The sequence below is a fragment of the Amia ocellicauda genome, chromosome 2 (assembly GCF_036373705.1).
Source record: "Amia ocellicauda isolate fAmiCal2 chromosome 2, fAmiCal2.hap1, whole genome shotgun sequence".
Classification (NCBI taxonomy): domain Eukaryota; kingdom Metazoa; phylum Chordata; class Actinopteri; order Amiiformes; family Amiidae; genus Amia; species Amia ocellicauda.
Window position 1 is genome coordinate 48,577,672 of NC_089851.1, and position 14,745 is coordinate 48,592,416.

General features: G+C 36.5%; 1 protein-coding gene across 1 annotated transcript in view; it reads right to left on the reverse strand.

Moving 5' to 3' along the window:
• gli3 (GLI family zinc finger 3) overlaps window positions 1-14,745 on the reverse strand; it is a 218,064-nt gene that overhangs the window by 136,774 nt on the left and 66,545 nt on the right. The window contains exon 3 of the mRNA XM_066687330.1: window positions 222-467. Coding sequence (XP_066543427.1) covers window positions 222-467 — 246 coding nt within the window. The remainder of the gene's footprint in view (window positions 1-221; window positions 468-14,745) is intronic.

Genomic DNA, 14,745 nt, shown 5'->3' on the forward strand with positions numbered 1-14,745 from the left:
TCCCTGTTTAGAAAAATATGTAGGCTATATTGTATTTAATCTATGTTATGTGGCGTTTCACCATTTTAAAAAGCAATATTTTAGGTTTCCTTAACTTCAGTCATTATAAACAGAGAAACCCTTAATTAATTCATATTGTTGGTATTGGAATTGGTAATTGAAATGTAAATATAAGAAGATGTTAGGCAAGTTACAAATTGTGTTATTGCAAGAATACTCACGGTAATGAGGGTCCATATAGCCATTCCTGGGGTCCATAGCAAAAAGTGTCCCACGATAGGGCACAGGGTGATCAGTCAGATGGGGCAGAGAGCCATGCACCTCCTTCTTCACCAGTGAGGGCCGGTCTTCTGTAGAGGTAGAAGGCTCTTCACTGATCTTTCCCATGCTCTGCGCTCCAGCTTGGGACTGTAGTATGACAGCGTTTCTTCTCTCTCTATGATATGGCTGCCCAGGACTTTCATCTTCTGTAGAACATTTGGAGAAAAGAAAATATCAAATTCCTGGATACAATAGTTTAGAACAGAGGCTACTACGTTTAAAGTTTCTATATCTGTAAAGCACTTAAATTTAAAAGATTAAATAATCTTGACTTTACAATAAAGTATTTAGGGAACTTTCTGTATATTGGATTAAGGGGTCGATTTGATCATCTTATTCCTTTGGGAGAAAAACCAGCTGGATAGTATTAGAGTTCTCACCATCAACAAGCAGTCGCCCTGTATTGTATCAACACCTCTTTCTTCCACAATTCCCAGGATAATCACTATTAGGTGCTAGAAAAAAAATCCAGAGGGAATCCCAATGCCTTTAGATGTGCTAATAAAACCAAGTTTTTCGGTGAAAAGCGATGATAACCCTGAGTTATATGTAATTATGTTAAAATGCATTATCACAGCATAACAATGTCACAGGTACTAGGAGCATTGAAATAAAGCAGATTTCCTAAACCTGGTGTATTTGTTCTTTTCCTTTCTCTTCTGTAGTTTATTGACTACATGTACAGTGTTAGATCAAGGACATTATAAACTTAAGACTAATTGATCCTGTTCCCGGGGGATAACCATATCAGGCAGTGGGAGAGAAATTCAGTTTCCTTTAAAATCCCTGGCCATTTGCTTTAAGACTGCAGTAAGTGCTGTGGAATGTCTGTGTTGGTATTGGTGCAATACCCTCTGTCTATCATGTTATGACAGCTCCATAGTATTGAGGGGCCCCCAGTAACACTGGGGTTGTAAAAAAAAAAAATGTTTTCAGTATGGCCTTAAGCACATTCTTTCCTACATAGTAGAGTCATTGTAAACTTTACAAAATGTTGCTTATACATGCTTAAAGCAACAAACACTTTTAAGACATCAGCCAAAGGTGGGGGAAAAAAAGAGAACACATCTAAATTCAAATTAAAAAATAATTTCTGATTTACAAAATCTCATTAGTTAGGCTATCCATAAGCTTCATGACTAGCTAATACTAGTCAACAAAAGGAGCACTGCATGTTTGCACTCATTGCAATTGTCAATTACAATTCTTCATCATGTTCTTCTTAGTATTAGTATTATTATTTTCACATGGTAACGGTAAGTGACAGATATAGACACCTCCAATCTTAACAAATAGGACTGCCAAGGACCACCATACCACTAAGTTCAGGGACCTTCTTTTGGAAAAGAAACCATTCACACACAAGTAGCCTAACATAAGTTCATAAGTTTTGTGCCTTAAAATCTCCTGTTTGTGTGCCAAAACATCACATTACTGTAGGAAGAAAAACTACCTTTACCCTTTTGTAAAATACCTATCCTTTTAGAGAGAAACTGTAGACACACTCTGCCTATAAGCCATGTTAACTCATCAAAATATCTACTATATATTTTTTCAATGGGAAGCCTAGTGGTTAAATGTATTCACCGTTTCATTTTATTTCCAAATTGATTTTAAAGTTTAATATTAAAGGTAGGGTATGCAATCTTTTCCAGAAACATTTTTTGTTATACTGGTTGAAAGTCTCTTCACATCCTGATAACAATCAATAATTTAAGTGGTCGAAATGTAAAAATATATATATCTTCTGTGGAAGGGACAGGACTAAAAAAGGATCGACCAATCATTGCATTCGGTCCGAATGTAATGATAGGATGTCCTTCCTGTCTGTCAGTCTATAGTTGCATACCACTGCGCAACTTGTTCGCGCAGACAAAAACACGTAATCAGCGCGGGAACCTTGACGCTGTGCAGAGCGAGCGCGAGAATGGAAGGCGATCCTCAGCTACTATTTTTAAAAACATAATATCCGTAAATAAGTTGTTTACGCTCGTTATTATTGTAATGTCCTACCTGTGAATGAGACATGCGGTTCTGAAACTGTTGCGATCGATTGCACCCGCACGTCTCTCCTTCTGGCGCTGAGACTCTGCTCTGTGTGTGTGCGCATGTGTGACAGAGGGGGGCGTGGCTTTGGAGACGCCTCTGAAGCGAGGGCGGGCTCTATGCTTTCAAAACAAGCTGCTACTGCTGGCCTCTCAGGATTGCATACCCAGCTTTAAGTATATTGTCAGTTCTTTCAGGTAGGATTTAATATTTCAAAGCTTTGCACACTAGTGCATGTAAACATACCTCTCTGGACCAGAAACAAATAATGCCATATTTTGCCATTATTCTTCTGGAGGTTATGTATAAGATGTTTATGGTTGGCAGTCTTAAGGTAATCTATGGATTGAAATGGATTGGGTGATATTCAACTGAAATAGCAGTTGTCTGCAACTAGCACATCTATGCTTGTCTTCAAGATTTCACAGAATGTATGGTTCCCAAAAATATAATTTGGGTAATATTGTAATGAAGTTGAAGATAACAGGATTTGCCACAGAGGACCCCATATTATACCCCTAAAAGCCATCAAGCAGGAGACTAACCATCTTGTATTTGTATTCTCAAGCGTGTCCAGTTCATCTAAGGAATTGCATGCACAAATATGTTATGGTAGACTAGCAATCTAGAACTCAGTGATCACACTTATGATGTATAAAGATGTCTAAAGTGGTCCTAATAACATAAGAAGTGGGGTAAAGAAAAATATATTATGTGGAGTGATGAGTCACACTGTTTGTTTCCACTAGAAGAGTCTGGTTGTTGTGGCAGACCAGAGAACTCTGATCTACAGTGAATTGGTCTAATAGTTAAATCTTGGCAATGGGATGGTGTAGGTGCTTCTCATGATATGGTCTAGGGCTTGCTTTTTCGTGAAGGCCACTATAACCAATATGTATTTTGACATTTTTGGGACATTATACTGTAACCATTGTTGGACTTGTATGTTGAGGGCCTGTACATCTACCAAAAATATAACACAAAGCTGGGATAATAACAGTGATGTCCAAAAATAGCATTGAAAGCAACCCCTCAGGAATTACCCAAAACAGCAAATCAGACATCAGTACTAGAAACTGCAGGAGGACTGACATCATATTCCTCTATCAAAAGGTGCTAGACAGTGTTATAGTATGATCAGTTGTATGTGTGTGTGTTGTAAAATACTATGTTTTTTAATCTGAAATAATAGAGTCATATTTGTTACCATTCCATCTATGAGGTTTTGATTAGTGTAGCCTCCTACACTACTCCAGCCTGGACTCAATCACTGCCTGGTCCTTATATGTGTCTGTGTATTGTACTCCTCAGTGTAGGTGAAGATGGATTTAATACCAGCTTCAGCATCCACAGATGTAAATTATACCCAATGTCTCCTTAGAGCAATTATTATTATTAATAATAATTATTAATAATAATAATTAATTAATCTAATTTCACCTTTTATGCAACACAGTTACATATACAAAAGATCAAGGTATTCAACATTTTTGTAGTCAGTACCAAGGCAGATTAAATGCAGAAATGGCAGTGTGAAATGTAGGTTTTGACACTTGGTAACTATTTAAAGCAGGTATACTTACCTAATAGCCAAACATTTCAACACATCTTTACTTTTGTCTGGTTTAATATTTGACTGTTCTAAAAAATTAATCTTATGAGGATACGTTGCAACCACATTTGTGATTTGAAGTTTGAATTATAAATCACCTGGACCTTGTTTCACCTTGTTTCATATATCAACATATTGTGTGTGTGTGTGTATAAAGTGCATAAGTGTGCATAAGTGCATGCATAAAATGCAGCAATTTGTATTATGTATTGTATTTGTATTGCCATTCAGTATTAAATCACCAACTGCACATTCAAATTTTGCATTAAGTGAATAATTGCAGTATGTCTTCCATAGTATAAGAAGTCCAGTACACAATATAGCCTACTTTTTAAATAAGGATAACAGATGCAGAATTGTAAACAATAAAGCAAGCCAGCACAACGCTTTCTGGAAAACCCATTTGTCAACAGTCACAGGAATTCTGAAAAGAATAGCTTTCTAGTAGCACTGCAATATTATAAATTGTGAGAATACAGCAATTTTACTAGCCATTTAATTAACTAAAAATGTAAAGCTTCTGCACTTTTTATCTTGCTCTATTTACCTAATACAAGGGAAATCACTCAATCTCTACAAACGATGTAAAGTGTTTGTCAGTTTCTAAGCCTCTCGTTAAGGTACACTGAAAAACCTGATGGCCTGTGAACCTTTTCAGCTAAACAAAATCTTTTGAAGGGCTGTTCACATTATAGGGGTTTTAAGCTATAATGCAATTATTCTGAATTCTCCTCCAGAGCATTAACCACTTCACAACACCAAGGCAAGAAAGCTGTCTCATCTTGTTCTGTTCAATATGTTTTTTAAAGAGTAAATTCAGGCAAGACTGCACCAAGGCCAAATTACTGACAGAAACACTCTGCCGGCCATAGCAACTAGGGTGACTCCATAGCAAAAATGTAAGCAAACAACCTAATTTTTCAATGGCATTTGCCAATAAATTTAGACAGAAGACAACTGTTATAGCACTACACTTGGGTAAAAGCCAGTGGCAGGGTAATTAGACAGATTTAATTCATAAACAAGAAAAAAGAAACAGAAAGAACTCCCTGCTCCTATGTTGCTTAACACATCTGCAACAAGGCCAAGAAAGTGTCATTAGAATGCATCACTTTCATATCATATACTTTCAAGGCATGTCTTGCTTTGTTTGCCTAAAACATATTTTTAACACCATTCTTGCTACTGGAATCTAGATTGCAGGCTTTATTTATAATTCAGTGCAACACACATTTTGTTTCCCAAAAACATTTATACGTTTTCACCATATATAAGTATAAGGTGTATATTAAATACAAATCAATACATTAAAAAGGTGTCTTCCAAAAAATACATGTTTAAAAATCTGGATACTTAAGTTGAAATAGAAATATCTTCCTATAATCATCTGGACAAAAGTTTTACTTTCATAAGAAATTGGCATTTCAATATAGTACAAAACCGTTATAATCCAAAATGTACTGGATTCAACAGAGAAACTATTTCACATACATCTACTCTCTGTACAGTGGTTTTGTTTTAGCATAAGCATTTGCATAATGCATCTTTTACTGAACCATATGTTGCTCATCTCCTACCACAATTCAAATCTTGCCACCATTCTCTTTCAGATACTTTCCAGCTACAAAAATCCAGTTTCTTTTTTTACACTTACAGCTCTCTCCAAGGCATTCCCTGTGTCAACCCCTACATGTTGTGCTTCTCCATGTACCATCCAAGTGAACTCACCAGACAGCATCTCCCCTTTAGGCCTGTCGTCCTTCCCTCCTCTCTCTTTCTCTTTCTTTCTACCTCCCTGCCACACATACACACCCTCCTCCTCCCACTTTTTCACTCTCATCCATTCGAATATTCAAAAAGTAGCAGGATCCCTGCTAAGTTTTGTGAGCTCATTAGTATTCTTCCCTGGCTTCCTTCAGTGAACTTGCGCTCTATTCAGGCAGCTCATTCTAGCTGAGGGGGTCAAGCGGCTAATCATTAAATCAAACTCATGTCACACCATCACAATCGGTCTTTACAGAGAGGAGGGTTTATTATTTCAGTTTATGCTAAATAAATGGTTTTTACAAATACTCCCCAAGCAGGGTCAACAGCAGCTTCAATTGCAAGGCAAATGTAACTGGACTTGCAACCAAAGCAAGAGGGCTCTTTTTGCTGACTTTAGCAAGTGCTCATCTTGAATGCACTGACACAGGTGAGGTTTGTAAAAAGGCTTTTTTTTTTTTTTCTCTGCCCAAATTAGTGTCTATGGAGATACAGCACAAAGCCCCTTTCAGCATGATTTGCTTTCTCAAATCAACTTGAGTCCAGGAGCTCTGAAACTGACACCTTGTACATGTGAGAAGCAATCGGAGATGGGCCGAAGTTGTTTGGATCACTACGATTAATACAAATTAATCCATTCTTAAATAATTTCCCCTTCAATGACAAACATGCAAAAAAACATGCTATCAAAATTAAACCAACGGTAACTATTTTACACTGGCCATCAACCCCAAAAGCCCTCATATATATTTATTTTTTTCCCATGGTTGCACTACTCAGGCCTAAAACAGTTCACAGGTCTATTCACCCCCACACAAAAGCTCTAGCCCAGACCTCTATGGACCAAGTGAAACATGCTCAAAAACTGGGCTCTCTATAGTGATTGAATTTCTTAACATCTTTTCAAAAAGCAGTAAATGCCTTGAGGCTAAAGGAAGAAACAGGCTAATGGTGAATTGGGAGTACTGAACAAATTTCAGAGCCCTTTCCTACTTGCTTTTGAGGTTGAAAGCAAGCTCTCGCCTTTCAAGTTTCAAAGTCCTTTTTCCTCCTGCAGTGTCACAGAAGGATTTGAAAAGAAGGTAATTGTGCTCTCAGTCTCCCTGATCAGAGCTTACGTCCTAGTTCTAGTATTTCAGAATCTTTCTTGCAGTATAATAGTGCTCCGTGCTCTACGCAGCCTGCACTCTAGAAATTGCTCATTAAATTGTAATGCTAAGATTTCTTTTATGTCCACAGCACCAATGTAAAATGGGGTTTAGATACCTTAAAACCTGTTTACTAGGAAAAACTTTTTTTCAAGGGGGAAAAAGATAAAAAATGAAAATTGAAAAGCAATAATGGCCATTCATACCTTTGAACTCCAGTAGCATTAGAATTTATGCATCCAAATACTTTTTGTAAAAGAACATAATAAAACTTTTTGTATTTTTCATAAACTGCAAATTGCTCATAGGAAAAACAGCACATAAGCCCAAACAGCATACTAACATGATTTCAATTTGTTTATGCCCAAGTATGTTTCTTATAAAAGTAATGTCTGTATGTACTTGCTGACTGAAATATTTGCCAAATTAATAAAGACTTCCAAATATTTTCTTTAAAAAAAAAAAATCTTTATCCATACATGAAAAATGTATCCTTAGAAATAACAAAAAAAAAGTTTGTATTGTTTTTTACACAAAAATCATTTACAATTTTAAAAGTGGCAAATATATCTCCAAAACAGACTGAAGTTAATATTCTGAATAATAATGCCTGTAATGCCTGTAATGTGTTATATTCATATGGAAATAAATTTTGTATCAGGTAAAACATATCTTTATCTCATTAGAATAGCCAACACAAGTATTTTCAAATGCGTTTTTCCACAAATGTAAGATTTGTGTGGTTAAAACCTAGCAACCACTTTTCTATCTTCCCTTTATATTTTAAAACATTAAGAAGTTCATTATTATTTGTGTTATTATTATTGTTGTTAATTTATTTTAACTAATTGTTTCTTGTAGCAGAGGCAGCAGTAGTCAGTTATTATTAGTAGTAGTACAGTATTATTAATAGTATTGTAATTACAAAAGATTGTTAATAATTGTTTGTGTATAATTGTTTCCAAGTTGGTTTTACTATGGTTCTATAAAACAAAAACCTCTACCATTCTTTTCAGTGTCAAAAATGAGTATGAAAATATAAACAACCTTAAAAAGCATTTCTTGTCAGTCGAAATGGGAGAAATTTGTGACAAAGACAGCTATAGAAAAATGCTACAGAATCCTTAAATAACTCAGGGCACACTTCTGCAAACTTAGCTTGATTGATTTTGACATGCAGTGTTTCTTTCAACCATTTTAAATGAAATAAGAAATGTCATAAAGTGTTGTTTAAACTGATTTTTTGTGCATCATATTTCCACCAGTTGTTAAAAGAATTGATGGCAGGAGTCATTTGGATTGTGAATACACAAACACAGCACTTGAAACAATGCTCCTTCTTTGTGATAATCTGTTTCATTCTTTTACTTGTATACTCTGACACTGAATAAATCACAAACCCAAAATTCCATTGCCTGGCTGTGTTTTATAACATCACAGTACCAATCAGCTTAGGTACTTTTGAGGCAGAGTGTGTACCTGACTTACATTATCATTTTTGGCAGCTTTAATGTATACTAACAGCGTTGCAAATGATTAACAGTTTCCATACAAGCAAGCCTTCATTTGGAAATGCAAGGGAGGAAAATGGAAAAGAAGCACAGGGATTATGTCAATTGTACAGTGGAACATTTCCTTAAAAAAGGTTTTGGCATCTACTACTGAAAAGGAAATGTAAGCACCTGGCAAGTATATCTTCATAGTTTAGGTTTTTGTACATAAATGTCTGATACAATTAACGAAACTCCACTACAGGGGGTACTTTTTGATTTGTTAATTCTAACAATACTGATGGTAGATACTCTACACCAGGGGTTCATAAAGTGCGACCCTCGAGGATGTTTGGTGCAGCTCCCCAAAGCCAACCTTCAACCCCCCCTTTTCTGAACCTTTACTATATTTTTACACTTTCTGAGCATTTTCTATTACAAATCGCACATGTAATTTGGGGGGAAATAATAAAACAACAATTAAAGTGCATAAATGTTCCCTAACAGAAATGTAAGAAATAAAAGGTGGTTCATTTTCTTCTGTGGCCCCTCCAATCCCATGCAACCTCTGGAAACTGGCCCTCCATCAACAGACATTGGGAACCCCTGCTCTAGACCATAACTATAAATTGCATTTATACACATTGATGAATCTGTAAAACAAAACAAACAATAACTTTTATAAGGACCTCACTGACATGTCTTCAAGTTGTAGAAAACTCAACATTAATACTACAGCCAGATTCTGAATTTCTTGTTTCAAGATTAAGACTGAATTAAATCTGTCAACCATCTAGATCAGAAAAGATTGATGATCAAACACTAGAGTGGATTTTGTTATAGATGAACAATAAATTATAGTGCATTATTTACAATAAACATTTACACCAAGAGACTACTCATCCAAATTATTCTGTAGTGCAGTAATACATAAGCTTGCATAAAATAATGCATATAGACATTTCAGCTAATTATGTTATTATTCTTGCAAGATTCTCTCTCCCTTATTTTCTTCAATTATTCAATTGATTGATTACATTGGTTTTAATTTAATTTAAGAACTGAGATACCTGGCTCTACCATAAATACAGAAAATGAACATGTTAGCCTCTTGAGAGCCTTTCTAAAAATAGAAACGTTGTATTCTGAATTTGTCTTCTTTATTCATTTTATGTGTAAAAATACTTTAGAATATTCTATAAATCAGTATTACTAAAATATACATTTGAGATGATCAATACTAAAGATTAAATGTTTAAATGTCAATACAGGGGATACAGTCAGAACTGTATCAACATTTCAATTGAAAAATGTTTATATAAAATGTGTTTGCATTGAGAAGCAATTTACATATTAGTAAACAATAATACAATATAAATAAGCTCCTTTAACAAATAAGGAATTCATCTGTTTTTCAAGATGATCTGATACATTCTAATAAATTGAAAAATATGTACGCATCTCTGGTCCAGCTCTGCAGACTGATGCTTCCTGCGGTCTTTACCTATTCTTAGAACTGACAGACATATGCTTATTTTGTAGATTGAATGACCCATTTTAATATGTGACATTTATATCTCTAATGAACTAATGGTGTTATCCACAATACAAAATTAGATTACAAATATACAAAAAACAAAACAGAAAAAAAAATGAAATGTTCAGATACCCAGACATCAAAAATACATTTCCATTAATGTTCTTCAGACTTATTCAGCATCAAATGCAGTATCTATGGAAGCCTATGCTGCTTATTTAACTTAAAAGTGTCATGTATGGGGGTTCTGCAGTCCTACAATGACCATGGCAGCATCATTTCTGATATGTATATCTATTTTTGTTCTCCTCAGATGTCTTTCAATAAATAGCCTTTCAGAGTTCTTAAACAGTTCATGGAAGTACACTATAGACACAATGTATCACACTTAACCTAGACATAGAAACTAAGGCTGATGTATTAAAAGCATTTGCGTTGCTTTTAAAACGTTGGCCTGGACCAAATCATAAGTTCAATGTACCTGCCAAATGAAAATTAAAACCAGTGCCTCATGCATTAGGTAGAAGGAAGAATTATTTGATAATAGAAAAAAAAATACAAATCATGAAGTATTAGAACTGGAATTTACAATTGGCAGGTGGGTCAATGTTTTGATTTGGGCCAGGGCTAAGTTTCAAAAGCAACTCAAACAATACAACAATACAAGTTACTGCAACAGCCTTGTTTGTATGCTAACCTGGACTTAAACAGCTTTCCTTCAGTTGATGTGACATGCCTCTAGATCTGAGGGGCATTTCAAGCTGAGGGGCATTTCAAGCAATACCTTCAGTTGCCTTTTGTAGTCATAATTTTAAGAACATCCCATACCACTACCCTGCCAACCTGCATTCATTACTTGACAGACAGGCAGGTTTTAAGAAACACATTTTGTATTTCATGGTTATCACTAGAACTTTTTATCTTTCAAATGAATCAGCATCTAGTAACCCTTGCTCACCAATGAAAATGCAATATGTTAATAAACTTACAAGCTGAAAGGATACAGTGGTTTGTTTGCACAGACCCCATTGAAAAGCATCAGGGTCAACCTAAGCAATCTTTCAACAAGACATAAAGCGCTACTGCAGCTACTAAAGCATTTGTCTGGCTATGTAGCAAAAAGATTAAGACATACTTGTGAAACAGCAAAACAAAGAAACAGAACTAAAGGACAGGGCTATGCAATGCTTTAGAGGATATGACATTAAAAAGGAAATGTGTTTTTATTAAATACATTTTATTTTCTAGGTGTAAGTAGGTGTCTTACTATTACAATCAACACCCCTTTAACACACACACACAATTTTAAATTTGCATACTGTGTGCAGGAAAATTTCAAGAGGCTTCTATTAGGCAGTTAGTCACCACTTACTTTGAGCAGGCTAATTAGACACATCAAAGGAACTACAATACACTCCCAGGAGGGTAAAAAAAAAATTTCAACCCATTTAATAGTACATTTACGCCTATCTGTGGGTAGCAGGCTAATTTAACTTTTGACATTTGATATCTGAAAATGAGAGGGATCAGCGATTTAACTGGAACAGGATTACGAACCTCCCTAAAAACAAGGTTTTCAAGCTGAAGAAATTCATTAATTTGCCTCATGCTAAGCAGTTTATCAATGACTAAAAATGTTACAGCCTACAATGGGTGATATATGGTTGTTTTGTCAGTCACAAAACTGGCTAATTATGTGCTTCTGATGTCAAATGAAATATATCAATTTATTGTTCATTTTCATTGTTTTGTATCTTTTTCACAGGCCTTATGCTTCAAAGTATCCTCAGGTACACATTAATATCTGCACTGTCTACTTCAGCCACACTGTTCCTCCACAATGTTCCAGAATAAGTATTTAAGCATATGTAAATATTGATGTGGATTATATTTTTTGCTGTCTAGTTTAGGAAATCTAGTTTAAAAAAGCACAAAGGTGATAAGGAGTAGGATAATCAGCATTTTGTTAAAAAAACTTCTGATTCCAAAATGGAAATACTAGGAATACACATATAATTGAAAGAATATTGGAAAAAGTTAAGTAATACCATATACTATTACAAATGTTGTTTCACTTTAATATGAATTCCAAAATTTATTCTCTCACTTCTCACCTTTAATATTTATATTACATTTTAACAACACAAACAACAGGCTACAAAACAGACTTATATACTACCCACCTTGTTGGTTAGCTATCCTGAAGAAAAATAAAATACAAGTGACATATATACACACACTTAAGTTAAAAGTAATCAGTTACTTTTTATATTACTATTGACTTTAAAATTGCTTTAATTAAACTACTATATTAGAATGTTAAAATATATGTTAGTCTCTGTTTGGTCCAATGTATCTTAATATCTGTAACACAATACTAGTTAGTATTGGTCACAGAAATGTAAACAGAATATGTTTTTCGTGTTTGTTTCTTTTTAAGTATAAAAGCAGATTAAATACTGTTACCTAGCCCAGGTAAAATAGATCCAAAGTAATAGGCATGTACACATATATTATATTGCAATTCACAGCCACTACTGTAGAAAGAGTGGATATGAGTTTAATATGATGGCAAGACCCTAATCACTTTTACTCTTCTTCTTCAATTGAATTACAGGTGGATGAGTGTAAGGAATTGGAAAGCTGTATCAGTATCAACATTCCTTTCCTTGTCAGTCGCCTACCTACTTAACTGGACCACCTGAAACAATTTGTGACTGAATTATACATAGCAATAATTGGATAACACTGAGCAATCCACAGTGCTTTCGGGCACCCACATTATATTGTCACTTCTTTGTGCGAGCAGTTGCGAGCAGTTGAGATTGCACAATCTATCATGTTAGCCATATTATACATAATTACCGGTTGTGAAAGTAAATCCAGGCACACGACTGATAGACTTCAAATATGGGAATCCTATTTAACTCTTAGGGAACAGGACCTGGTTTAAATTTACTAATTAATCAGCCACATATTTTTTTATATAAACAATACCCTTAAAATTAAATGGAGCAGACCAAAAACATTGGTGATACAAAACATTATTCTACTGTAAATAAAAATCTGTCAAGAAATACATAATATGAGTGCACAAAAAGTGTAATTATGCCTCTCTGTGCTCATTCATTTAAACTTGCCAATGTAACAGATCACACACAGCTGTAACAGAGTTGTGTATGTGTAGCTGTAATTGTGTTTCATATTCATATATCATGTGTTTCTACTTAAAAACACTTTTATTTATGGGGTAGAAAATTGAACAGATAAATTACTTTCCTCCTGCTATGTATTTAGTGCACTCTGCACTCACTACATACAATGAGTTCATGTTTAACATTTTTCCATTGTTTCGATATACAGCTTGCCTTTATTTATATATATATATATATATATATATATATATATATATATATATATATAAATACACGCCCTGTCTGCAATCAGAAGCATTACACTGTGTAGGCTGTAGGCTATTTAGCATTTGTTTAACATTACTACGAGCTATTGTTCAGTGTAACTGTGTGTGTCTGGCACTGTCTTTGTCTGTATTCAGATATTAAGCAGCCATTAATTGTGCTATTAGCAGTCCTGCGTGGGAGGGAGGGCCATCCTGACCAGCCTTGTGTCATTCAACGCAACACAGGTGTGCACTGTCCTAATTAGTTACAGGTGTCGTATTTAACCGCCCCCCACCCCTCTGTGCCAGCAGTCAGCGTCAGCAGCCTTCAGTGCCCTCTTACAAAGGGCAGGGACTCTAGCTGCAGGGACTCCAGCAAGGAGAAGACTGCGAGGAGACACTGCACAGCAACATCAGGCAACCATGACGATCTCTCTGATTCCTGTCCTGCTCTCTCCTTCCTCTTGGCGTGCAGCTGCGCGCCATTGTTTCCCTAATCCCTCCAACCTCATCTCTCTGCCTCTCCCCTCCTCTTCCCTCCCCTCTATTCCACTCTCTGGGGGCCTGTGGAACTGCCACTCAGCTTCCAACAAGGCCGACTTCATCTCCGCCTTCGCCTCCCACCAGTCTTTGGATTTCCTCGCTCTCACAGAGACATGGATCTCCCCAGACAACTCAGACAACTGCCTTATCCTCTCTGTTCATTCTGTCCCACTCCCCTCGTCTTACTGGGCGGGGAGGAGGAACAGGGCTCCTGCTCTCCCCTTCTCTCCTCTTCTCTGTCCCCCCCCTCTCTCTCCTCTATCTCGACCCACAGCTTTGAATTCCATGCAGTGAAAATCACCTCTACCTCTCACCTCTTCCTTCTAGTTCTCTACCGTCCACCTGGTCCACTCACCTCCTTCCTGGATGAACTCGACTTTCTTCTCTCCTCCCTCCCCTCGCTGTCCTCACCTACCATCCTTCTGGGTGACTTCAACATCCACCTCTCCAACCCTTCCCACTGTGCCGGATTTCTTCCTCTCCTTCACTCCTTTAACTTCTCTCTCTCCCCGTCTCCCCCCACTCACAGGGCTGGCCGCCAGCTAGACCTCATCTTCTCTAGAGGCTGCTCCCATTCAACACTCTCCATGACACCCATGGACATCTCAGACCACCACTTCATCTCCTTCTCCCTTTCCCTCCCCTCCCTCCCCACTCCACCCACTCCCTCTGTCACCTTCTGCTGTAATCTCCGCTCTAAGTCTCCACTTCCACCCTTGCCTCCACTACCCTCATCCTCTTACATTCCATTGACTGTTTACCCATCTATCTGTCAACTGCGCTACCTCCTCTTTGTTCTCCTCCCTCACCTCCTCCTTTGACTCTCTGTGTCCTCTCAAGTCTCGTCCTGCCCGTCTCTCCCCTCCTCAGCCTTGGCTCTCTGC